Below are 27,382 nucleotides of genomic sequence, written 5' to 3' on the forward strand. Positions count from 1 at the left end.
TTAAAACTTTCGGTTAAATTATTTATTTATCCAAGTACATTCGTCAAGACATTACAGAAAGGGGACACTAGCTAGCCCTATTACACACATAGTCATATCTCCTCGTTTTAACTTAGAAAAGCTTATAATAAAGTTTGCTGCATTTCAACACTAATATAGAGAGAATCCATAGTGTACACCACTAATGGGTCATGTTATCGCCAACGAGTGCACCTTCACTCTTTTGCCACGAGAGGCACCGAAAGTAATCTTGAGTGAATAAATAAAGACATGAATCCGCACTGGATGAGAAAAACGGTGTTTGTTTCAAACAGATACAACAGATGATCATTCCATTAGTAGGGTTACCTCAATACATGTTCTGAATGGTTGTCTGTACCTTAAACATGCTGATGTTTTGGCACAAAATTTAAACATGATGCTTTATTTCATCTTTATGTAACTCGTGATGGCAAAATTAATAACAATAGTTGTTAAAGTATCAAAATATTTGATTCAGTGTATCTCTTTAGTGTCTCTTTAAGCCAGTAATGATAAGTGCTCACAGATGTTGCCACTCTTTATTTCATTTAGGCACCTGAACATCGGTTCAGTAGTCATATTTGGTGTTGTTTATGGAATTATTAATATCCTTTGTATGCGAGCAACGGACGATTTGCTCGGTAACCGCTATTAGCAGCTCAATATACATATATAAGCTCGATAACTTATCCCTAGCTAATGTGATGGTGGTTATTGATTGCGTGCAGCCGCAGCCACGACTATGTGAAGCGCACAAGCAGCCTGTTTTCGCTCTGCGGGGCGACACCTCGAGACAGTTTCAGGCTCTGATGTGGTCAACTTGACTACCAGGCTGTGCATGTTCCCGACATACCTCGTCAGAACCTGAAATCACCCCAAGATGTCGCCCTGCAGAGCGAAATCCGGCTGCTCGTGCGCTCTACCCAGACAAGGCCATGGCTTTACATACCGGAGTGCTCTTTTCTTTTTATTAGAAGTATTAAAGAACGTTTTGCTCTTACTGATGCCTTGCTTTTGCTCAAACTTCATATCATTGCAGTTTACAATTCAAATTGTTCAATAAAAGATATGGCATCTGAAGCCTGCAGGTTTCTCATCTTGCTAAGGGAGACGAGTGTGTGGAAGGTTCCTTTGCCGCCCCCTACTATGACTGACACCTATGCTTCACACTGTTACTTGCCTGGTTTGTCAAGACCAAGAATGTTGCCTTTACTTGCTGCTTTCACAGAAACTGATGTTCAAACACGACAGCTGTTATGATACCCTGTTCCCTCCATAGCGTGCATTGCGGTGAAGCATATTCTTCGACGTGTGGATGCCAAAAACACGTAAATTTTCAGTTGGAAAAACTGGACAAGTGTTGAAGCCAAGTTTGATAGAGCGAGCGACTATAACATAACATGCAACTGCTGTGAAGATGGAGCAAGAACAAAGCACTGCAATCAGCGCAAAATAATTCTTTTGCTGCTTTTAATAAATAAATGCACATCATGCAGTAAGCATAGTAACGTCCTCGGAGTGCTGTAGCCAAGATTTTTAGTATTTCAATCCATTTCACTTCCATCCTTCTGGTAACCTGTTTCAATTTAGCACGATTTTCTCACGGTATAGTAAAGTTTCTGCAAGCGTTACGACACTGGAAGATCACTTATGGCTATACTCCTGTTCCTTTTGTGTACCGATTTATTTATTCATTTTCAAACTGTTGCTTGCAAGTACATCTGTATGTATAACGACATTTTGTTTTAATCAGAAAAAAAATCGATGAAAACTTTCTTGTCATGTGTGCTCTGCGTGAATGGCTTGTCACAGGTTGATAACACAGGACTTGAATCAAGTAAAATGAACCAGCTTTTACAGTAGGCTCTCACTAAACAAAATTTCTTAAACTGAATTGCTGCTCAAGTGAAACGATTGCCTCTAGTAAGATTGGTTTCGTGCTTGAAATCTGCATCCCCCTTTTTACCTCTTAGTAAACAAAACTACTGTTAAATGGAACACACATTTTTCTGGTCCCTTCAGGCTCCATTTAACGAAAGTCTAGTGTATTCTGGTTACACCTAAGAAATGTTGTTTCCAAACCATTCCTCCTAGTGTACTACTATGTTGATGGTCCAGTTGGTATGACATATCTTGCAAAGAGGAACACAGAAGCGACGCAAAAAGGCACGCTTCCTCTTCAGTCTTTACCCTTTCACACTGCTCATGTGCTCTCCTTTGTAAGATGAGTTATTATATATTTACAAGCTGTTATGGTTCCATCCTCAGTATCCTTTATTGCTAAAGAAAAAGTATTATTCCCATTTGACAACATTTGGCGCTGCTGTACACCCCCAAGTATAGAATTGTTCAGCAATCATCATGGCAGACATTGTTCCTTTGTGCTACATGGGAATGATATCTGGCTCTACCAGTATGTGAATGAAGTTTTTCAATAGCAAATCGTCCTGACTCATACATGCACGGCAATATTTTTCACAAATACTAGTCCACTTGGTGACAAGGCACTGCACCAAGCCTAAAGTCCCTGAAATTGTCACTCTGCTATTGGGTGGGCAGCTGTGCATCAGTGTATGTGATGCTGTTTGCCTTATTATTGCACCAGTGGTGCTCTTTTGTTTATGAAGTGGCGATTTCAACCACACATCAAATCACAGTATCACCTGTACCTCACACCATCTGTGGTTACCAGTATGACAGTCGAACCCCTTTATGAGAGACACTGATATAAAAATGTGTACCTGGTACCGTGCTTATAACAGACATGTGTGAGACAAGAATTGATGCTCAGAGCATGCCTCTTATAAAGGGGTCTAATTGCACTACCCACTAGCCTTGTTCACTCGTAACTAAAAACAATGTCTTTTTGTCAGCAACAATGCATCAACTTGCCCGAAAAACGCCTATTTTGGTTAACTAAAACTATCAGTTGCTTGTTGGTGGGTGCCCTGTGCCCTATACCATGTTTGCCCTGCTGCTATTATTATGCTTCACTGCTTGTACAGCAAGCTTTGTATTGTGGTAGATATTGTCTGCCTTGCAAGTTCATATGGAGTTTTAGTGTCACAAGGACCTTAGTGCAATATATGGGTCAATTCCCTCATTATAATCATATTTAGGGTTGTCTACCTTAATAAACTTGCAATGTGGATAGTAATAGTTCAGTAATTTCTTTGGATTTACTAATTAAACAAGAATTTCACGACTCTTCCAGGTTTCATAGGTCAGTCACTAGACGCTCCTGCTAGGCAACAGAGTGGCACAGCCACCCAGCAACCTTGCACATAATGCAACTGAAACAAAATGCAGGGGGTAACGATTTCTTGGCATAAATCTATTTCAACGAGCTGCTGTACACATTAGGGTCTCCACTTCTTTGTAGTGTCAACGTACTTCCCATCAGGTGGTTCGTAATCCTTGATTGGAGGAGTAGAAACTATCGCCTTGAACTGAGCAGGAAACAAGCCATTGTCAGTCTATAAAGAGAGAAGAATGATCAGATTGGAGATGGACAGTGAGCAATGAAGGCCACATATATTGAACGCAGATTTACGAATGCAAATGCCATAGACCAGATTTAAATCACTGATGGAAGTACAGTGATTTAGCACTGTTAATTCGTTCAGAAGCTGTATGACTGGAGTTGTAGAGGAAGAAAACCAAGAAGCTAGGGGCTAACTTGGAATGGCCAATTTAATGCTATGGCAAGCATTTATATCCAAGTTCATTTTGCAACATCTACAACTTGCTGGTGTGAATTGTGTCAGTAACTCATGGCACAAAGAAGTATAGCCAACTTGCTGGTGTGAAGAAATATTGGCAATTCACCTGAATGGCTGCATTGTATAGATCTTCAGACGCCTCCTTCAGCATCTCGAGGGCCTTCTCCTGTGTCGCCACGATGCGTTCCAGCATGGCAGCTTCGTTCTGATGCTTCCGCATGCAGTAAATGCTCCAGGCACGCTGCATTGCTTCTCGTAACTGACAGGTTTCATGATTCAAGACGGGCAGAGCCCTGTGCCTTAATCTGTAGTGAAACGCATTACCATAAAGTATATAAGAATACAGTCACTGCCATGTGTCACAAGCATAGGTTGGCAAACTCGCACGAGTCTACTCACTCAGACTCTGATAGAGGCGCGAGGTCGAGTGAGTTCAGGTGAGTAACATTTTGACAAGTTTGAGTACGGTTGAGAAAAGTTGTAGCGAGTGTGATTCCTGCGTGAGTCCGGTTAAGAAAAATTTTCGCGAGTCTGAGTCCGAGTGAGCACTAAGTGCAAACTTTATTTCTTGAGTGAGTCTGCATGAGCTGAACATTTTTGTGCCGAACTATAGTGATTACTCAACTTTAGCATTACTATAACCTTTATGCGTGAGTATACTCACGCCTACTCGTGCACTGTTCAGCGTTCATAGACCTGCTCAATATTTACTGTTCAGAGGCATGAGTCAAAGGGGGAGAAGGTGCCTTCGCCTTCCTCCTGTAATTGTTTGCATGGGAAGTTCTCGTTAAAATATCTTGCAAGTCATTTTTTTCAGTAAAAGTGTTCTTATTGAATTGCAACTACTGAATATGCGAAGGCACTGAATATGTGAGATATTGCCGAGCGAGTCCAGTTAACAAGAATTCTAGCGAGTGTGAGTCTGACTGTCTGCTACAGGATAATTTTGATAAGACTGAGTCTGAGTGAACTCCATATTTTTAGCTGACCTATGGTCACAAGCACAGTCACCACGTTTCTGTTTAGAGAAGCTGCCTGTAGAGAATGCCACTTGTCTTCAACCAGTGACACAAGTTTCAGTTTGCAATGTGCAGAGTTTCATGTCCCCATTCTCCACTAGGCATTATCACAGCACTGTTGTTTTGAGACATAACCATTGGTATATTTGGAACAAAAACGATTCGAGATTTGCAGACAGTGCTGCCATGAGCATGCAAGCCAAACAATATTCCACGCATTTGGCAGGGAGCCCACATTATAAGATTTCTCTCTCTCTAAGAAGCTTTTGAGCCGCCACCTATTAGTCACTTGACCATTGTTCACAATCGCGACTTTTCAGTAAAAGCTTGAAAAGTGGAGACTGGTGAAGATGCGCCCCCTCAAAACACAGATGCATATGGCACTGTACAATGAATTAAACAGCAATCCAACTGAGATTGCAATGATGGAACGAAGACGCATGAACCTAGGTGCATTCGAGTGCACTAAAGTATTGTAGCTCATTGTGGCCCATTACATTTCCACCAGCACCAAGGCAGCAAGATGAGAAATTCAGCAAATTGCGCTATTGTTTTTGTCTCAGTTGAGTTTGTGCCAAATTCAGTGTTGAGGTCTGTAGGCCACTGACGACAGGTTTAACCGTGATGACATTTTCGACCACATGCTTCATCAATTAAATATCGATAGAGACCGCAATGTAGAAAGGCATTGCCAAAGTAAAAATAGCAATAAAAAATGTTTGTGAATTTAATTCACAGATAAAACAACGAGGTCTTGCAGTTCTGCTAGGGTAAAAATAATGTGAGTAGACTGTATAAGTTGAGCATTCTGAAATTTTAAATACAGGCCAATAGCAGCTCTCAAAGAACAATATGCATTAGCTTCCCATGTTGAAGGTTAAATTCGAGAAGTGTGACAGTGTCCATGGCAACAATTCTGGAGAAAGTATTGAGAGTGCTTTACAAGGGGCATTGAAAAAAAAAAAAAACGCTGTTAGCAGTGCCCTCATCGCCGCGCTGGCTACAACTTAGTAGTGCAAAAAAAGCCATTCGCAAGCAAATATGCATAAGCTAATTGATGCAGTTTGCTAAAAATCACGGACCTGACAAGCATCTTCTGTCAATCCAACCTTGCTTCAGAAAAATAGGAAGCTCATCAAAGTGAACTGCAGGTACAGTGAAAAACATATTCCATTTGTTTCGACATGCTGCAAATCGCAATTTAAGAGCAAGGGAGTATCGCATGACATCGAGTTAGAGGCAAGAGCTCTGAACAGCGTTCTATAACATCTTAATGTGTTAAATTTGGGCATACACATGATGCCAAAAAGATTAGATACATACGCGAGCAAAGTATCTTGCAATCAGTGGTATGAAGCTCGCATGAATGGCCTCGGTTATTTTTGCCTTTGCAGTTGCATTCTCGACCTATCTCTCGCTTCCTGTACATGAATTGTTTTATTAAGAATCCTAGAATGTTCTTTCAAAAAAATTTGAGCACAAACACTACACATTCACGTACACACACACCCGGGCATCAAACACGCACAGTGTTGTGCGTTTAATGCCTGGGTGTGTGCGTGCATGAATGTGTAGTGTGTTTGCACTGAAATTAATTTTTTTGAAATGTTATACCAACTAGCCCAACAACAAGTTCTTCTACAATACATTTCTAGAATGTTTTGTTGACGGCCGGGCTTTCATGTTGTATATACTGCAAATGGGGATACATGCTTGTTCGCTTTCTCAGTGTACAGCGATAGACAAAACCGAGGCCTTCGAGACAGTTACAGCAATCGCAGAGACCAACGGAAAGAAAAACCTGATTGTGGTCACGACCAACATTTTGTCATTTACCTACATGACATACAAGCTAAAATTTAATTTGCTAGTTAAAGCCGGAACTTGAGCCTTCAAAACATACATGTGCACGATGCTGTAAAGTGACAACCACTTCGGATTACTGGTGGTCATGGCGTGGGCAATATGTTTATCGCAGGTGTCACCAGTCTGCATGTAACATGGCACGCATCGCGGTCAGAGGATCTGTTGAGGTTCATTATCAAAGTTACCAGAGTTCTTTGTCTAAGCAACTCAAAACTCACTTCCTCATGCGACCGGCTGTGGAGAACGTGAGCGATTCACTTACCCGACATGTTCACAACGGCTTGCATTCAGCGCTCTCGCCATTCTGCTATGCGACAGCAACAGAAATCGGTAAACCTGAAGTCATTTACGTCTGTGGCAATACTCATCGCAACAGCGGTGTCGACTGAGCTCTTCGTAGAGCACGAAGCTGTTGCGTCTGCTCCTGTTTGCTTTGTTGTTCTGGCGAGTGAACCAGCAAGCATTTCATGGCGGTTAGTTGAAGTGTCCGACCACTGGAGAGAAATGCATAGCTCTTTTTCCGTGTTCAATGCGCAAACACACCTAATATTTTTTAGCTCAGTCGTTGTTTTGCACGCTAGCTGCATCTTGTTGCGCAGCCAACCGTGCAAGGAAGCTGGGCTGTGTACTACCCAAAATAGCATCGACAGGTGGCGCTACGTGTGTGCAAAAGTCTGGCGTCTATTTTTGCCACAGAATTTAACCAGTTCTACATGAAAAGTACACGTTAATTATCATGACTTGCATCCTATACTGCACATAAGAAAAAGTAAAAAAACGCTTGGAGAATAAGGTTTCATTGAGTACATTTTTGCCTCCTATGCCACACGCGTTGTCGGATATCGCGTTCGTTTTACACAGTACTCGAGATATCTCTATGGGGTTCACCTGTATGCAAAGCAGCGGGATGGTACCAACCAGCACGTTAAGTAAGCTAAACGCAACGTAGTTTACGCTGCCAATGCCGTTCATGTTTCCCACAAAGTTGACTTACCGCAGTCACGAAGCCTCACAGATGTAGTACAGGTCGCTGTAGCTAGATGTAATATGCCGCATCGCCTGTCGCATGTCGAATACATCAACAAGGCGATAGGAACTTTACATGCAGGCAACCGTTGAACACTCACCCTAGCTCCTTTTGCAGCTTTGGGGCAACCTCCTGTTCTTCGATTGGTTTGTACTTTTTGGCATGCTTCTTGAGCTGACGAATACCCTTTTCGATCTTTCGCTTCTTTCGTTCCTCTCTCATGCGCAGAATGGCCGGGTCCAGTCGCTTCTTCTTTTTAAGCGGCTCCGCACTGCGAAAATTCGTTCGTACTTAGAGCTACCACTTCGCACTGCAGCATCACGACTTACCTAAGCTGGGCCGTGGTATGCAAATTCCTCCATTCAACGGCAGTAGGTGGTATAAACCGCTGTGGGATCACCGCTAACCTGAGAAAAAATTAATCAAGGAAAAAGTACTTCGACAAACGTCCTTCACACCGTGTAAACGCAGCTCCCTTACCTCAAATTTGACAATCTCGCAGTTAAGGCGAAAATGTGCATCTTAGCTCAGACGGAGAAGAGAAACCACCGTAAATCTTTCTACTTAAGTTTGTGCACTTTATAAAACTAGCAGTCCTCGACGAAGCACGACGAAATAACGATATCACTTGCCGATTCGCACGCAACGCACGCGGGTAACCAAAGAACACCTATCCTATACACTACTTCATTTGTGCTATGTTAGATGCATGAGATGCATAGAGTTTCCCTACAATAATAATTATTGTATGAAACACTATGGCTAGATGATCACGCCAATACTTCCGAGATTGGTACCAATTAGTACGTCTTAATTGTCTCCGCACTCGTACCCTATTTCTTATTTTTTACTTTTTATAAATTGCGTGTGCATTATCAACTAAGTAATTATAACAAAAAACTGTGCATTTTTGATTAAAATTATGTTTTGTTTTATTGACATTGCGTGAAAAAAATTTAAACACAAATCTTGAAGGCAATGTTAATGCTCCAAAACACGTCATGAATTTGATAAGCCGCCTATTGGTTCCGTCAGCTATATCCGGTCACGTCTCCGGTCATCCTGTATCCCATGGGCCTATGCGTGACAGCATCCGATTCCGATCGCTTCTTCATTCGAAAATGGCGTCTGCAGGCGATGGAAGTGCGACCGTGAAGAGGAAAATCAACGAGCTCAAAGTTGTCCAGCTAAGAGCCGAACTCGAAGGACGAGAGTTGGACAAGAGCGGCAGTAAAACTGCCCTGGTTGAGCGCCTTTCGAAGGTAACCACTTTCGTGCTTCATCAAAGCGAACTGCTTCCTGGTTGGCACTAGGCCTACTTCGCTTGGCTGCCTGCGCGGCCGTCCATGAGTGCGTGTTTGGGGGCTGTAAGCGGCATTTATGGGCTCGGGTATTATACATAAGTACGTTTTTGCCCAGAGATAGGGATAGTTAGTACGAGGTTGTGCTGGCTTAAAAGTTCCGGTTCCAACCATTCTGTAGGCAATTTATTTAATGCCGAGCTGCCTTTTGTTTTATTTTTTTTTTAGTTTCGTGTGCGAGTGGCTGCAGCTGCTGGATTGCTTTCCACGCGTGCTATGTGGCATTTTCATGGCTTTTGCTTTCGTTGGAATTCGGAGCGCGCTCACGAACAGATGAGAAAGATGCCACGTCCGCGTTGGCGCCTTCAAGGAATTCATGCGCAGCATGGAGTTGGGCTGAGGGCGAGGCCTTTTTTCTTCACTAGCGTTATTTCGTGGATTTCGTGCTTTAAAAAGCAAGGTTATGTGAACACAGCTTTTTCATAAGCCTTGTGGTCGTCGATTCAATCGAAATAAGCGCTGTGGTGTGATTTCTAGGTGCGATTCCGCGCTTAATTTGTGCGGACATAGCGGGTTTTTTTCGATCAGTTCTATGTAGCAGCGAAAAGTTCAATGCCTCTTTTTTGACTGGTGAATAGCTTTTTGTAATATTTGTGTATGTGTTGTTGAGCGGTCGTAAATATGCCGCTCTTATTTGGAATCGAAGCTTAATTTATTAAAATAATCAAAAATGCAAAATTTGTAGAAACGCACCTGAATCTCTTGCTAAAGATAGTTGGGATGCAAAAAAGTGTCACGTAGCAAAACAGTAAGTATAGGAAAATATTTTACTGTCGTAGTAACAGTAAAATGATAGGTATTGGCATGTTATCCGCAAGAGTGCAGGCGCAACAGTCACCATATTTGTGGCCTCGCACATGAACATCGTTGTTCCACCAGCAAAGCTGTTTGTAACACGCGTTATAATGATCTTTTTTTCGAAGAAAACGGGTTAGTGAGGCACAGCGCTGACAAACATCGTGCCGCCATAAGCCTATACATAGTGTGCACGTGCGTCACCCAGTGCCCCCTTCATTACTTCCGAAATGTGCCACCAACATGCCCGGGTACGTGCAGACTCCGTCGCCTACCGCTACCGTGTTGTCTCCTTGCGCTTGCACCCGTTTAGTTTTGCGTCGCGATGCAAGTTTAAGGGCTGCTAGTGAGGGAAGTTGATATAGTAGCCCCCGAAGAGAGAGCAGAGCTTCGGGGTGTTTCTTCGCCGAAAGTTACTACCTAAAATTGAGAACGCTCCTTGCGATTTTCCGAAAAGTACTGGCGTGTTTGGCTGCTGCGGATTAACCAAAAAAGAAAAAAAAAACTACTCGAAGAAACTCTGTTATACTTGCGTCTTCAGGTGTAACTTCATTCCCGATAAGTGCCATAGGCAAGCACTTACCTGCAAACAGAGATAGCTTACCAAGATATTGTACATACAAACTTGTCCGCGACCACTGCGTGCACAATCAGCGTGTCGGGGAGGCGGTTAAAATCGTGATGGCGATCATGGAAATTCGGGCATTGCATTGAAACAAACTCTGAAAATCGATGCAAAACAATGTTAGTTCACTTTGAAGTATAGCCGATCGGTTCGAGTTGGGGGGTCAGGATTTTGAAAAATTGGTCAATTGATTCCCTAACACGGTCTCTATCATTTTCAGGGACTGTACTGTACATTATATTGTACAAATACAAGGTGTAAAAAGTTGTCAAAACATATGCGAAAAAAAAAAGTGATGACCGGCATTACCGTAACACGCACCACGTGAAGTCTCTATCTGCCTCGCATAATACTTTCCTCGGCTGTTTCCACAAATTTAAATCAATGAGGTTCAACATCAGCACTGTTTGAAACACTGGAAGGGGGGGGGGGCTGGTACTTAAGTGGTGTGGGCCGCAGCAATATATTCATATTTTTATTATATCTCTTGTAAACTTGCACAGCTCTGCACGACTTGTTTTGGATGGGAGCTGCTGCGCTTCGCTCATCCACTCTTAAAATTGCGGCTCGAGAGACTTTGGGCTTTTACTTGTTCTTTGGCCACGCAATTTGTAGTGTTTGTAGTGAAAGCGAGATAATGGGCCCGCGTAGGTCGTGGCGGGCAGCCGGTGTACGCGGTGGCTGGTATACGAGTCGCGCATCTTGATTTTCTGGTCTTGTATCAAGTGAATAAATGAGGCCTTCCTGATCCGATGAGCTCGTTAAAGTACGACATCACACTGCTTCCCTTTAAACATCGTGCACAGCAACAGACGACGAGCCCCCAACAAACTGCGCTGCAGCACGCGAACTGCCCTAGGTACCCAGGGAGGTACCTGGGCATGGCGGGAGAGGGCGACAACGGCGGAAGGGACATTAAGGAACACTATGTATCGCAGATTGACCGCAGCTTTGGCGGCGCACTCACTGGCATCGCGATTTGGTTGCACGTTAAAGAACACCAGGTGGTCGAAATTTCCGGAGCCCTCCACTACGGCGTCTCTCATAATAATATGGTGGTTTTGGGACGTTAAACCCCACAAATAAATCACTGGCGTCGCCTGGCGGGAAGAGCTCAGTGAATATCTCTGGTAATAGTTGGTAGCACATAAAGACATAATGGGGGAAATTTTATCTTCCTCCTACTTAATATTACTTTTTAATGATTCATGTGGCACGATTGTTGTATCTTGGATTTGTTTTATATATAAACGTCCTGTACTGCATATGACCCACTCGTGCTTACAGCTTCATCTAGAGACTATCAGTTCTGTGTAAGTAATAAGTAAGGGCAGTATACAAATGTAATAATGTTCTGAACGATTAGTTAATTCAAAAATTGGGAAACTCTTGAGCTTCGTCTTCAAGAGTTGAACACGATAGCAATATATTGTCCATAGTGAGTAGTGAGTTCAAAATGGCTTGTCACTAAAGCTTTCGCATACGGCTGCATTGTGTGTCGGTAGCATGCTTCATACCAAGGGCAATTATAAGTGTGAAATCTTTTCGAGCTTGCTATGCGCCCACAACGTGGCTTTGAGAGAAAGGCACAGTAACGTGTGTGCTTTTTGTAGTGAGTGGCTCGCTTTAAACCATAAAGTCATGATAATCGCATGGTCTGACGCCCGATCGCAATGTACGTTCGTACCACGCATTATTACTGCGATATTACGTGTTGCATTGTAAGGCATTATGCAGGACGCGTGTTTGTAAAGTAGACAAGTTACTTTCTCTTTTACAAGCAAAGGAAGTTATTTTCACTGTACTTCCAAGCAGATGCATTGCTTTTTGGTAGGACATCTGCTTGCCATGCAAACAACCAGAGTTTGAACCTCACTCAGGCCGAGAATTTTTATTTATTTTATTTGCATCTTTCTAGATTTTTTGGACACACATGAGATGATTTTTCGCTCACAGCCAATGCTGCTGCCACTATAATTTCTGGGAAACGAGCTCTTTAATGCTATATCAATAATATGGTTGCTTTTAGCTGTAAAGATATGGCTGTATGTTATTCGTAATCCTTCCACAAAATGTTCGCGCAAATAGCATCCTTTGGGTCTCACTGGAAAGATGCCAGAATTTTTCATTTAGTGGCGAAACTTTGCAATTAGCCGATTGATGACATGTAACAGCACGAATGACGGGGACATCAGAGGCTCACACATAGCAGACTAAGCACTATGATTGGTGTGGTTCACTTTCTTCTTTTTTCTAGGCTTTAGAAGAGGAAGGGGCCGATCCAGAAACCTACGAGTTTGAGGTTCCTGCCGAATCTTCTACAACGAAGAAAATGAGTAAGACAATTTTATAACAGTTTTGGGAGGGTGGGGGGTAAAGACTAGAGTTGTCGCTACTGTGATGTGATAATGTTCAACTGTATCGTGCCTGTCTTTCATACTAACAAGCATGTCGTGTGGTTGCTTTGGGTATAACTTAGCCGAGTCGGTATGGCAGGCACATTTAATGATTGTGAACAAACACTGTTTTTCAGCAGTGAAGCTCATGATAAGTTGGAATCCATGGTACAGTTGTGATATAGGCACCGCCTGTCAATAAGGGTGTAAAAATGTGATGTTATACAATTTGATGTAACCAGTTATCAACAGACATTGACTGCCTATACTCTTATACATATAAGAACATTCCTCAGTCAGTGCAAAAAGACAGCATTTTTATTGATGAAATAGTTGGATTCATATGTAAAAACCTCGGAAATATTCTCTATTTAGAAAGTGGAAGAATCTGTGCTATGACTTACTGCACTTGGCCTAATGTGTGTGAAATTGTATTCTACGAATTGCTTTGTTGTAACGAAACCCAATTTCACCAGTATTAATGTAAGTAGTCTTCAAAGTAATTAAATTGTAAGTGACTTAGTTTCACCATATTTTCATACATGTAATTACATATTCTTCAAAGTAATCAAATTATAAGTTGCTTAGTTTCACCAAATTCTGACACTAATGTAATGTAGTCTTCAATGTAATTAAATCATAAGTTACTTAGTTTCACCATATTCTGATACTAATGTAATGTACATATTCTTCAATGTAATTAAATTATAAGTTTCTTAGTTTCACCATATTCTGATACTAATGTAATGTAAATAGTCTTCAATTTAATTAAATCGGAAGTTACTTAGTTTTGCCAGATTCTGATACAAGCTTTTAAAGCATAGATGTATCTTTTGAATAAATGTAGCAGCAGCAGCTTACAAGTCTTGCAGACTGGCATGTATCACTTTGTTATAATTACTGCGCTTGTTTTGCAAACAGGCATAAGCACACATTTTTTGTTTGTTTGTTTATTGCAGGTAACGAGGATACTGAATTAGGTGGGGTGTCATTTTTTCGTTCATTTTACCGCAAATGTGTAGGCTTTCTGTAAAATTTAGCTGTCCCATTCATGAGTCTTTGATGCCTACCTTGTAACAATATAAAAACGTGGAAAAACCAGGCACAAGTTCATCGTGCTGGTTCCCCTTTACATAAAGCAAGAAAAAATGTAAGAATGTCTAGTAGTATAGAAAAGTCTTCCTCTATAATGAAAAATTCTGCCTCTAGCACAGATGCCCAATATCATTAACTTATTACATCATTATCAATACGTAAATCTACAGGGCATATAGAATACTGTTAATGAGTTTTATGCAGCAAGCTACTAGTGTAGAGACGGTAAATTAATATCACTTTCTATTGACACATTGAACCATTTATGGTGATGACTCGTGCTTCGCACACGGCAAGTGTTTATGTAGGCTGTTGATATTATCTGCATACATGTCAGAGTCGCACATTCAATAATGCACTTGTGTGCATCTGACAGATTAGTTATAAGTTTCAAAACATTTTTTTAAATTAACTTTTTTTGAAGGCTGATTGTACGAGTAATAATTAGTGATTCCGCATATCTTTGTCTTGTTTAGGCTATATGACCGTCGCAGAAATCTAAATATACCTTAGCTGAACATGTGCCTTAGCGCAGGTTATTGCAAAATGTTAAAAAGCTGCAGTTTGGCTTATTGGGAGGCATTGTGATAATTATATTAATTTATTCTCTTAGTAGCTCTGACATTGATGTATTCTTTATGTAGCTCTGCTGTTCAGCTTGCATTTTAAAATACTTCTCTTTTTTTTTCTTCATTTTTATGTATGTAGATTGGTTGCTTGGTTTTTTAGAGAGCCATTAAATGCACACTTGTATGTTTGCTTTTGTTTGAAAATGATGCAAGTAACAAATGAAATTGTGTATATTAACCTCTCCAATGCCTCAGTAATAATGTGTCGCGGGTCAGCTTTATAATAATACAAAAAGGATGTAGCTCTACATACATGTAAAGTGCATAAATATTGCCATCGGCACACTCTTTTTATGTATGTAATGCAGGGTTTTATGGTCTTATCTACACATACCACTTTTTTCTTTCAGGAAATGAGAAAGGTGATGTAGGTAGGGTGCCGTTTTTTTATTGTTTTGATGATATAGCTTTGTTAAAGTCAATTGGTATACTAAGTGTACCAAAGGCTTGCTGGAGTGCTGAAATTTGCTGAAGCAATAGTTTTAGTAGAGGGGCCAAGAATTTCATACTAACCCCTTTTGCTTATGTTCTTGCATGCTGCTTTTCTGGATCAACTGCAGTGTGTTCTATGTTTATGTGAGCATTGGAGTGCTTCACATGTGTAAAGTGTGGGCTGTCTCTTATGCAAAGGTTATGACACACTGTGCTGCTGCAGTAACTTGGGATTAGGCATAGAAATGAACTTCTAGGGCTTTGCACGGCAAAAACACAACAATGAGGCTTGCCACAGTATGGGGGTGTCTGTGGTAACACTCGCACGCGTCTTATTAGTGGGCACACCGTACGTGCTGTGCGCGCTTTTTCTCATTGGGCCCAGCGTGGCTACATATGTGGTTTAGTGCTCGAGCCAGAACAATGCGCTCAATGGCACTGTCTCTGCCATTGAGCTACCACAGTGGGCGGAGTCATGTTAGAAGTAAATCTAAGCATGATGTATTTGCTTAATCATAGTTATGAATACAGTTTTTAGGTCGAAGCAGTACTATGCGACAAAAGCTATTGGTATCGGCCGCTGCTGTTGTTTTAGTACTGAGTAACTGCAGCTTTGTTCCTTAAATGCAAAAAAAAGGCATACTGAAGGAAATATTGCAAGCTTTAATGATTTTCATAGAGGAGCTCCTGTGTAAAAACTATGCTCAGCCAATGACTTAAATTTAATATTTATTAAATGTAGCACTTGAATAACTTGCCAACGGTCTTCATGCTTGGCAGTGCTCTTGCGTTTTCAAGTCTTGTGGCTGACTTCATCACTGACTTTTCCAAAAGAAACGAAGTTGTGGCATTGTTAATGCTTTTTAGGGCAGAGCTGTGCACAGCTTCTTGCATGCAAAGTGTCATTTGTTAGTGCATACGCACTTCACAAACTTTTCACATTGTTGACACAGAAAAGGCACCTGAAGTTGAACCTGAACCTGAAACAGTGGATGAAGCGGAAGAAGTGGAAGGCGAGAAGGTAACATAACAGCCTTTGGGCATGTTTAGTGTGCTGCTACAAGGAAATATTAGTTATCTTTCATGTCCACTGCTGTCAGGTTTAAGAGCAGGAACCACAATTGTGTTCAGTTCTGTTGTGTAAACACTAGGGGAGTGCAAATATTAAAATTCTTGAATATCTCTCGAATAGCGGTAACTATTCTATTCAATTTGCACTGTAAACTATTCGAACTTCTTAGGGATCACAAAATTGTTTTTAAAAATCTAGCAGTCCAGAGAATTTTAATCGTGCGTTTCTATTTCGTGCAAACGGTCAAATCGCTACAGCTTCATTCGAAATAGCTTTAATGCCTCTCAGTACACTTATCAAGCATATTGGTGTGAGCCCAAGTTCTTGTGAGCACATTTGGTACCTGCTGCGAGCTCCCCTTTTAGATAGTATGTAAATTTGTGTCTTGTGATGAGTGCCACTGATGCCAACAAAGTACAAGAACGATCATGGTTTTCTTGTATGGAGCGCTTGGAAGCGATGACCATGGTAGATGGGCGAATGACTCGTCCAGCTTTGTGCCTATACGTGTGGGCTTTATACAACGATGTCAAATTTTCGCCGATATTCAGCATTTGCTGCGGTGTAAAGCCTATGGTCAAAGTTGTGCGCCGAATATCGCCAGCTAAGCTTACCTCGTCACGGTATGTCTGGCCTTTTGCTGTACTGTATGCATGCATTTGTCGTGAAGGTGGTCGTGGTGCCCATTCCATTCTATAACACACATGAGCGCGACAATGGTGAGCTGCTTAAATTTATGAAAGCAGGAGTGTTTGGAATAGGAAAAAATTCTAGGAAGTCTGGGCAGAGCAATTTAAAAATTATTTACAATTGTACCCACTTATAATGATCCTTGATATAACGCTATATTGTTTATAACGACCATATTTTGGTGCACTTATTTATTTTTCCTTGATAACCTTTGAAAATGCGTCCACATACAGCAAACATTTCTCAAAGCTTCTTACTTTTACAACGAACACTTCCGACACGGTCGCTTTAAAAGTATAGTGCATATGAAGCGAAAAAAATAAACCATGTGTAGTTGCATGCCCCGTTGCAGTTTACTTGCAACAAAGATGTTGACAGTGGCGAGCATCGCATGCAGAAAGGGAAGGGGAAAACAAAAAAAGAATAAAAATAGGGGGCACCATGTTTACTTGCAACAAAGATGTTGAAGACAGTGGCGAGCATCGCATGCAGAAAGGGAAGGGGAAAACAAAAAAAGAATAAAAATAGGGGGCACCATGAAGACTCGCAGTCAGTTTCCTCACTGCAAACTTTTCTGATGCTGTTCTCGTCATTACTACTACCGTTGATTAGCCAAACACTGCCTTCAAATGCAAGAAGCCATAAATGTAAAAAGTGATACCTTTTTGCTTTTTTGATTGCCCTTTTTTTTTGCATAAAAGTTCATTGCAACACTCAACCTGCCAGCACCACAATGTGATACAAAAGGTTTTCCACCTTTTGGTAACAGTAGGGACCGGTCAATCAATGACGACTTCCGCGCGCTTGCTGTGGTGCCTTACCAATAAGCATAGGAGAAGAACGAAGGTGATGTGGAGAGTGGCCATTAACATGCAATCTTGACTCATTGCTGACAACCTTATCATGATATCTTGTCGGCAGTGCGTGTTTAAACTGAGTGGAGTGACGGCGGTACAGCATGAAGAACGCACAAATGTGCGCAAATATTAGACTGCAAGCAGCCCGGCATGCTACGCAACTAGCCAGGGATGATTAGTTTGACGGGGCGGTACTGCACTTCAGTGGAACGGCACGAGTTGTTTGCCAACATGCTTTAAGTTATTGGTGTGTGAACGGGCAGTGGTTAACATGCAAATAGGCCTAACCTGTCAGTAGTGGTGTTGCTGGCATTTTTTAATAAAAATGCAAAAAATATATATATTTAGCTGTTAAGTGGGTTTTTTATGGGCGAGTTTATGTACGATTTACTGATATAACGATCACTTATTGTGGCACTTTTAAGTTTATTTTAAGCAGGTTCGAGTGTATTTGCACTCAAGCTTTAGTATTTGAATTCGCTTTGCACCCAAAACATTGCTATTTGTACAGCTGCAGTGTTAACTTTTAGATAAACTAGATAATGGCTAGTGCTCGTGCTTCATGGGCCTACTTTAAACGAATGCTCACTTGAAAAGGCTATTTGTTGTCCTTTATAGGCATGTAATGCCATTGTGTTTGGCATAGCTTAAGGTCAGCTTTGCTAAAATGTTTTTACTTTCTTTTACTAGGAGGGCAGTTCTGAAGTGATGGATGCTGATGCTCTGCAGCTGTCTATTGAAGATGAAGAGAAACTGCTAAATGAAGAGGTATATGTTCTCGGGTTCTAGATGAATGTTTTCCTTTGCTGATGACCTTTTACTGTTGCCAACTTCTTTTTATCAGGATAAGGAACTAGCCAGTGTATACTGCCTCTGCTTTGCAAGCATTTCACTTAGATTTTTTTCCTGTGTTTCAGGAGGAGAACTTTGACAAATCAAAAGGTAAGGCACCAACCTTTATGAAAAGACATTTGCTTTCTTTTCTTTTGAAGCATTGCACAAAGTAAACAGTTACTCGCCAGAAAAACCCATTCTACCAGTCAGCAGCTACAACCTTGTGACCTGGGCGCGCCACCAGGCAATCGATCATCTTGCAACTTGTCTTGGCAGAACCCCATCGATGGAGGAGTCCTCAACAAGGCATCAAAGCTGTGCTGTGAAGCTTCTCAATCATATCGGAAGCTTTTCCTTGCCAACTGTGCACCTGGTGGAGGGCGGCACTGTTTATTTGAAGAGTGGCGTCGCACTTTGTTTTTCAAGGTTTTCAGCTGCCGAGGAGGCCAGCCTTGCAGGCGCGATTGGTCTTGTACACCTACGTGGCCACCTTTGTCATGCACTTACTGGAGACAGGTTGCACCGTGGTCCCGTCGCACAGCTAGGCATCACCTGCTGGGAGCTGAGAAAGTCGCATGTAGTATTGGGAGTATCAGGCTGTAGCTAGACCATTGCTGTTAATTTTTCTTAATTCCTAAATAAAGACACGTAAAAAAGATGTAGGGAAACAGGTTGAACGAACTTGATCAGGTGCCAGCATTAAGTCATAGCAGTTGAATTGTTAGTGTGCTTCCCTACATGTGCGCAGCCCCTTTGTGACGAGAGATTTATAAAGTAGGTGATATGTATGACGGCAAATGGTGGGGAAAGGCTTTCGCTTATGCTACTGGTGTTGATGAGGCTGTAGTGAGTGTTTCTCCAGTTGAGCAGTCTTCAAGAGTGGCTGTGCCTCGAGCTTGTGGCAGGGTGGCCAGCGGGTGCTCAGCTAGCTGACCGTGGGCTTACAGCGTGCAAGAGGCGGCAGGCAAGGCTGTGCTGCTGCTCCATCCTTTTTCCTCCCTTGCCTTCCTGCAGATGAAGCCTCCCAACAGGAAGACGACGGCAGCAGCTCCGCAGCGGCCGCCCCATCGGCTGAGCTGGCCAGCACCACTACTGGCGCCACCAAGAAGAAAGGTGCCAAGGCAACCCCTGCAAAGGAGCAGGACAAGGCTTCAACCGGCGACGGCTCTTCCCCAAAGCAGGACCAAGAAGGAGGGCAAGGGGGAGATAGCGGCACAGAGAAACGCAAGAAAGATGATGATGCCACCACGCCACCGACTGCCAACGGCACTGGAACCGCACCGTCAGCTACCAGCAACGGCGGCACCGCCCCTGCTAAGGCTGCTGCTGCAAAGAGGTTGGTCTTGACGTGCGTGCGTATAACACTTCTTAAAAAAAGTATGCTTTTACCATCTGGGGAAGGCACACTGCTGGTGGGACTTCCTCGTAGACGTGGACTGCATTGCAGCTGCTGTTACGCTCACAGCCACATCCCTAGTCATCGGGTCCATGGGGCGAAATAAAAAGGTGCAGGGGCAAGGCACTGGAACCTGGCGGTGGATGGAGTTCGCACTGTGCGATTTGCCCGGATTGAGGATTTTGCAGTCATCATTGTGCCAGCGGGCATAATAATAATGCCACTGTGGTTACATCTCCAAAGGGCAAAGGGAACCCTCAGTTTTAATGTAACGTGGTTATTGGATGAGGTACCGGTTACAAGAAGACGAAATGTGAAGTCCGCGTCGTGAGGTCTGTTCAGCCCACTGCATTTGTGGTCTCGTCTTCGCCAGATTCTCTCCAGAGCATTGAGTTTTCTTCCCAACTGATTTCTTCAGCACACAGAGTGGGCCAGCTACACCTTCTGTTCATTTCCACACAGTGCTTTGGGAGCGAAATCAAGACGAATCCTGTTGGTGCGGTGACCATTCGTGAAGATTATTACTCAAGATGGTGTCCTTTTTGCCATAACTCGCAGAGGCACTGGCTGCCAATGGGTTGTTTCCATGGTTTGAAGAAGGCTGTGGTATTTGCTAATATAAATATTACATCTGTGCGGTCAGTTCAGAATTGCTACACGATTTCAGCACGAAATATTGTCAGCTAAATTAAGTTTTGCATAACAGTGTGTGTGTAACTTTATATGTAGGGGAGATGGTTCTGCAGCAAGGAACCATAATGTAAAGGATCTGCGGAGGCTAATTTTTTTACTGTCATTTAGTAAAGTACTTGGAAGTTATCGGCGACTCCTAGATAAGGATTCTGTGAAGCGAAGATCTTGTTCTACAAGAAGACTGCGTCTGGCCTTCTTTCATGGACTCCTGCAAGCGTTTTCCTGACAGCATGAAGATGTCAAGCTTTGCCTCGCTTCCATTGAAAACTACTGGATTCTGCTCTCCATCACCAGACAGCGGCGTTAATTAGAAGAGATTGCTGAACGGTGTCGCCACTAGGTTCCTTACTGCCCAATCTGCCCAGAAACATATTCTAACGTCATTCACATTTTAAGTTCTGCGTTTTCTTATGAAATGCGAGTGCTGAAATGCCTTTCCAGTGCATTCACCCTTTTCTTTTGTGGATTCCTACTAGTGCTGTGGGGAAGGCGACCTCAAAGACTGCAAAGACTGACAAAGGTAAGTCTCTGGGCACAAATTTATCAACTCTCGCTCGCTCAGTCAAGCTGCTGTGCATTTAACGAGCTTGCATTCACCGTGTCATCTCTAGGAGATGCGAAGAAGGTAGTCACACCTGCCTCGAGTGGGCGAAATCTCTGGGTGAGCAACTTGTCATCGACAACGCGAGCGGCTGATCTCAAGGCACTCTTCAGTAAACACGGCAAGGCAAGAAACAGATTCGTTTCTCTAATTAGTTTTCTGATAACAGTAGTTGAAGATGTTGTGGTTATGGAAGCAACTAAAACCTCAAGTGCTGTGATGAAATATCGAAATTGATCTGGCATGATTGTGTGGACAGTCCTAATATTGAAACGTTTTGTCTGCATTATTTCGGGTCTGCCTGTTGGTATGTATGTGGTAATGTTTGTCGAATTGTGAAAATCTAGAAAACAAGTTTTAATTTAAGTAGGAGCATAGAAGTTTTAAATTGGGCTGCCTGGTTCACTCTTCATGTAATCATTATCCCCAGTAGTATCCATGAAATGTGTCCTTGTACAGCAGAAGCTTGTGGTATAAGTTACCTGCCTCGCTTGACTTTATTGGAGTTTGTTTGTGTGCGTAACTGTGTTTTGATGAGCAGCAATCTACAGAATTATCAGTATTTTAACATTGAAAGGGGAAAGGGTAGATTAGAGAAACTGTTGTAGAGAAACTGTTGAGTTAAATTTTTGCTGGAGAAATAAAGACAATTTCAGGTGGTAGATCAAGCTGCTACAGTCGACGTCCAATCTCCCGGACCCTCAAGGGGCCGCGAAAAAGTCCGGAAAAACTAATGCACGTGAAAACACACTTTTTTTTTAGGTATTTTTCGCTGACTGAGAGGGTTAATGGCCGAAGTACAAGATATCGTTGCAATTCAGCCAATGAATTATTAAGGATGGCTCTAAAAACGACCATTTATATAAAAAAAAAAAATTCGACGTGCCCGGCGCTACCTCATAGGTCAGCACTTGGACTCAAAGAAGTCGCCTATTTTCTTTTGCACGGCGTTCCGCTTGACGCGATCATGTCGGCCTCAATTTCAGTCGATGTCCACTGTACACTGATGACAGTGTCATCGGTGCTCGCATCAACTCTGAGCTCGTTGGCTGTGTAGGAGATGGCTCTTCGTTCTTGGTGTCAGTCGTCGAAATCCTTTGTAACTTGACGAATGATTTCATGATCGGTGAAGTCTGCACATAGCTCGAGGCCTTTGTCAGCGAAGCCCTCAAAGGTTATCCCAGCTGGAATCGACACGCCGGCAGCGCATAGATTGTCGAAGGCAACATTTTCGGATGGCACTTCGTCACACACGCTGTCCACTTGGGGCGAAACTGTTGTCTCAGCATCGAGTGTGAAGCCCACATAGCGTTCCGCAGTTCCCCAGAGTCTCTTGCGTAACTGCCTTCCATGATTACGCTAGCATGCCGACGGCAGACTTGAGGTTAACAGCGTTGCAAACGATCAACCGCACAGCTGACAAAACAACACGTGAACGAACACAGTTAGGTTTGGCTTGGCTAAGCTACGGCTGGTAACAAATTGACACGTGCGGTTTCGAAGTTACAGCAGGCGCGGCTGTTGGCGGCGGCGCTGCTGCCCATACCTGCGATGAGAGTACAGTGGGTTCGAGAATATCAAAACAACCAAAATCACGGCGCCGGTGGTGACTTTGGGTTGGCGGTTAACAATAAGAAGTCCGGGGAATCGGATGCCAAAGGCTATAAGCGTCCGTAATTTCGGACTTTTTAATACATTGACTCTATGGGGAACTTGACAGTGCCACAGATGAGTCCGGGAAATCGGGTATGTCCGGAATTTCAGGTGTCCGGGAAATCGGACGTTGGCTGTATGATGTGATACTTAGTAAAATTTAAATTAGGGTGGTTAAGTGAGCACAAAATAGCTTACGTTGTCTGCTGTGCTATGCTAATGAGAGTTGTTTGGTGAGCGAGGATTGATTTCTGTGGTCTGCTGTTGGACACTTAACTGCAGGTAGTGGCAGCCAAAATTGTTACAAATGCAAGGACACCAGGTGCTCGCTGCTATGGCTTCATCACTATGGGCACTGTGGAAGAAGCCACCAAGTGTGTCCAAAACTTGAACAGCACGGAGCTTCATGGCAAGACCATTTCTGTGGAGAAGGTACACCAAGAAACTCTTCTTGAAAAGACCAAAACTTTATCAAAAGCCTTCATTTGGCTACGTTTAGCATCGATTTCATGAGACCTTACTTGGCTTAATTACTGTTTTTAAGCATATTTATTGGAACCTGTGACAAAATGAGATTTCTTTTAAGGACTTGCAACTTTACAGAGCCACTGTCGGGAACCATTTACAGTAGAAACACATGAATACAATTTTCAACTAAATGCATAAAAAGGAAAATGAAAATATGAGCAATGAACTGAGAAACTGAAATTATTGTAAGTTTGAAGCACCCTGCACTAATGTTGCAAGACTAAGCGGCAGAGTGGCTGACTTAGCTTATTAACAAGGTCATAATTAGCATGGTCCCGGTTTGCCAGGTGTTGGTAGTCACAATTGGCGTGTATTATTAGTATGAATAGATGGTACTAATGGGAAAAATGTTAATTAGCTATTTTTGTTAGTGTTTATTAACATGGTCTTGTTTAGCAAGATCCACTCTGATGTTTCTTTATCTCGCTCGTCGCATTTGATTTTCGTTGCACTGGTTAGAATGATTTCGTAAAATTATCAAGATAAAAACCACCTTTAAAAGAATGGCGAAAGAAAAGAGCATGATTAAACGTGTGTTTTTCCGTCAGCATGTCGGGTAATCGTGAGTTGCAGTCGTCTAGTTCGAAGCCCGGAAAAAGTGCGATGAGGGTGTCTTTTTTCATATCACGTATGTGTTAGACATTAACACGACCGCAAGCTATGAAAAGTGGAACAGCGTATAGTCTGATATCGCTAGCAAGTAACACACCGGTATCGTTGAATTTTAGTTCATCTGTAGACTGCGTCCACGTAAAAGTGGTAATACCGTGTTAACCGCCAGAGGCTAGGTAGGTTGGGCCATCTAGAGGCGCAAAAAAGAACCTGGCAAGCAAGAAACTTGTTCTATTTCTTTGCTGATGCTCATTCACGATAGCTATACTGTGTTGACCCCTCTGTGTATACCTCAATGCTTTGCACGCTTTAACGCACCAATATAGATAACTGAGGCACACGAGCGAACATTGCTGAAGCGTGCATCCTCGGGCACCTCTGCAGTGCTGCTTGGAACGGTGTCCATTTCGGAATCACTGTTCTGCAAAAGGTTGATCGAAGCAAAAAAAGTTCGCGACATCGTGAATCACAAAAATTCGAAGCTCCAGACTATCGTATTGAACCAGAGTCAACACTTTGTACGGCGACGACAGCAGTGCAGGTGACAAAGCATCAATGAATGTGTCCGCGTAGCAGAGGAAATGTTTGCAGAGCAGCTGAGCCTGACGTCACTCTTTTCTGTGAAGAAGTGGGCAGCTGTGGCGTGATCTGGACGTGACCGTGAGGTAGCGTCACTGCTGGTGCTCTCAGCGCTAAAAATGGCGGGATTGCCGGCTGATTTTAGTTGCGCTAGATACCAGTGATATAAATCAATAAAAGTGATGATTATTCATCCCTCAGTTGCGTTTTAAGTCGTGAATCGCTATAGCTAACCGCCAACGCAAAAATCTTGACATGAATAAATTTGATGTCTGTGCTTCTTTAATGGGTGTGCTGGCCTCAGTTGCTATCCTCCAAAATTCTATGTGGTACAAAAAAATGTACTGTAACTATCCTAATTTCTCTCTGTACGTCGCCAAGAGCAAACGTCTAACCAATCGTAAGATGAAGATGTGCACCAGCATAGTTTGTGTTTCACGTCTTGGGAGGGGGGTCTCGAAATGAGGCACGCTTTCTGAGCACATGAACACAGCAGACGCGGTTGAACTGAACCAAACATTGTAAACATTTATTTTACTACTTTTACTTCGACGATATAGCCAGCAGAAGTGTCGCTAGTAATGCACTAAAACACTTTATAGAATATTTCATTAGACTTAATTAACATAACAAACTAAAAATAAGGCGGATTAGGGGTAAAGTGCTTTAACAGCTTATAAGGCCTAGGAATGAGTCGTTTTAATTTGAGCAGTACCGAGGTACCGTATTTACTCGATTAATGAACCCTCCCCCCCCCCCCTTTTTTTTTTCTGGAAAAGTTCATGCCAATTTGGGGGGGGGGGGGGTCATTACGTGTGAGAAAAAAAAGTTACGGGAGTTAAAATAGCGAAAATTCTGCTTGACGGCTCTGCTTGTTTGGGCCCATGAAATGCACGACACATCTTATTTCTTGCTCGAAGCTCTTTTTGTTTCCTCCCGCAACAAAAGCGCACGGATCGTCGAAGTGTCGTCGAGTTGCTCGATTCAATGCTCCAGGGCATGCTGTTTGTAACCAGCCGTGTAGCTAGCATACCGGCCGAACCACCCTGCACAGGATGTGTCCCAACTAAATTCACGGCAACAAACCCGGCAACAAAGAAGCCAGTTTCGCCGCAAGGGCGATGAAATGAATGCGATAACAACTCGGAATGTAACGCTGAGAACGGTTAGCAGATTGAAACGTGCAGTGTACTGTTAACGAACACATGATGCACGGAAACACACACACAGGATGACCGCGAACTAACAGCGCTTACCGCTTGTAACCTGCTGTTTAAACAAAAACGATACACTAAACGTAATCACAGGTACAGATGACTGCAAACAAGTGTTCCAGTTATTGCTTTGCTGTGTTTGAAAAGCACGCTCTTTTCGCAAACTCTCCAGCGAGCAAAGAATCACTCCGGTCAAAGCCGAAGGTGCCTGATTCTTCCCACCAAAAGATAAGCGTGCAGCACAAGCATTTAGCCGCCATCCCTGGGACAAATTAGGAGTGGGAGATAAGCATGTGTTGGTGCATCCAGATAAGCTAGGCGCTGAGCCGGGGTAGCTTTTTTTTTTCTTGAGTTTCCATATATGTAGATACGTATACATAAACGGTGAGTGATGCCGACGTCGGCGGCAAAACCCAGCAGACAGTGTATATATAATTGCTATCACAATAAAACGCAGCGTCGAATAGTGGCGCTCAAACGTTGCGGGTGCACAACACGCCGTCGGCGCGGTTGCACTTTGCATTTCCTTCAAGATGACGAGCACGCGGCGTGCAGAGTATTCTCCTGCATTCTACAGATGAGGCTTTGCCGTAAAAGGCGCAACTTTCAAATTTTGATTGACGTCCGCGCTCACTCTGCTCGCAACTGTTTAGCATGGTTGCAAAACTGTTTTGAATTTTATTACATTGTTATTTTGTGATATAATAGAATGATGTAACATTGTTTCTATCCACAACAGACTGGCTATTACGAAATAAGTGAACAGGTACATTGCAAAAAACTTTCAAGGCCAAGGTGGGGGTGGGGTTCATTATGCGGGTGGGTTCATTACACGAGTAAACACGGTATGTTGCCCGGTGATGAGGTGGGCTATTTTGAATCCCTGACTCACAATGTGAGGATGTAAGCCCCATGTCAGATTGAAGAATGAAAGCTTCATTTTCTCACTATAATTGAGTCTTGTCAATTTTATCTGGTGTCATAGAGTACGTTCTGGCTCAATTTCAGTCAGATTTGAGGGGCTCTGAAACTTTGTTTTGAACAGGCTATAGGAAAAAGCAGAATGATGGGACTGTAGAACTTGGGTATGTTTCTAATATCACAGAGGTGCCTTTGGCCGTGCCTATTTTATTATGACTGCAGATAATGTTGCCCCCGATTACTCTATAAGAGGCATGATCGAAGTTAGACTCCAGGCTAGTTAAGAGAGGCAATAAACTCCATTTGTGTAGTCAAGACCTGACTTGCATATTTGTGCGTGTTTGTCTCAGACCAAGTATGAACCTGGCGGTGCACTGAAGAGGTCGGAAGCTAAAAACCAGGCTAAGGCACGAGCTGCTGCTGCCTCTGCTCGTAAAGAGGGAAAGTCCGCTGAAACATCGGCTGCGGATAAAAGCTCACCAAGTCCGGTGAAGGCTAAGGCTCCCGTGAAAAAGGCTCCAGTCACAAAGAAAGTTGTCAAGCCCAAAGCTACAGCTGACAAAGCTAAAGGTTTGTAGCATTTTTGCAATGATTTAGTTGCAGCGTAATTTCTACATTTAGGAGGTTCTACAAGTGTGCTAGTGAGGCAAGTATAGCTGTACTGTTCGAGGAGCTAGAGGGTGTTGAATGGGATGTAATGGGGCTTAGTGAGGTTAGGATCGGTACTCACGCCGATTGTCACAT

The 27,382-nt window shown here is 42.8% G+C and overlaps 2 protein-coding genes across 5 annotated transcripts in view; one reads left to right on the forward strand and one right to left on the reverse strand.

Moving 5' to 3' along the window:
- Nucleotides 1-3,334: 3,334 nt before the first annotated feature.
- On the reverse strand, nucleotides 3,335-8,375 carry mRpL40 (mitochondrial ribosomal protein L40). The gene is made up of 5 exons (XM_037422895.2): nucleotides 8,136-8,375; nucleotides 7,985-8,062; nucleotides 7,756-7,926; nucleotides 3,850-4,048; nucleotides 3,335-3,497 (listed from the first exon to the last, which is right to left on the reverse strand). The coding sequence occupies exons 1-5, from the start codon at nucleotides 8,174-8,176 to the stop codon at nucleotides 3,381-3,383; spliced, it is 606 nt and encodes a 201-aa protein (XP_037278792.2). The 5' UTR covers nucleotides 8,177-8,375; the 3' UTR covers nucleotides 3,335-3,380.
- A 374-nt stretch (nucleotides 8,376-8,749) lies between these two features.
- The window catches only part of LOC119171977 (uncharacterized), a 44,069-nt gene continuing 25,436 nt past the window's right edge, over nucleotides 8,750-27,382 (forward strand). Inside the window, exons 1-12 of one of the 4 annotated variants that reach the window (XM_037422896.2) lie at nucleotides 8,750-8,917; nucleotides 12,694-12,772; nucleotides 13,792-13,812; nucleotides 14,907-14,927; nucleotides 15,942-16,009; nucleotides 18,298-18,375; nucleotides 18,525-18,549; nucleotides 19,456-19,777; nucleotides 21,007-21,050; nucleotides 21,142-21,257; nucleotides 23,067-23,216; nucleotides 26,989-27,208. In XM_037422896.2, coding sequence (XP_037278793.2) covers nucleotides 8,777-8,917; nucleotides 12,694-12,772; nucleotides 13,792-13,812; nucleotides 14,907-14,927; nucleotides 15,942-16,009; nucleotides 18,298-18,375; nucleotides 18,525-18,549; nucleotides 19,456-19,777; nucleotides 21,007-21,050; nucleotides 21,142-21,257; nucleotides 23,067-23,216; nucleotides 26,989-27,208 — 1,285 coding nt within the window. In that variant the 5' untranslated portion in view covers nucleotides 8,750-8,776. The remainder of the gene's footprint in view (nucleotides 8,918-12,693; nucleotides 12,773-13,791; nucleotides 13,813-14,906; nucleotides 14,928-15,941; nucleotides 16,010-18,297; nucleotides 18,376-18,524; nucleotides 18,550-19,455; nucleotides 19,778-21,006; nucleotides 21,051-21,141; nucleotides 21,258-23,066; nucleotides 23,217-26,988; nucleotides 27,209-27,382) is intronic. The other 3 variants (XM_037422897.2, XM_075892772.1, XM_037422898.2) reach the window with 3 other exon arrangements.

This window comes from Rhipicephalus microplus, chromosome 4 (genome assembly GCF_043290135.1).
Source record: "Rhipicephalus microplus isolate Deutch F79 chromosome 4, USDA_Rmic, whole genome shotgun sequence".
Taxonomy (NCBI): domain Eukaryota; kingdom Metazoa; phylum Arthropoda; class Arachnida; order Ixodida; family Ixodidae; genus Rhipicephalus; species Rhipicephalus microplus.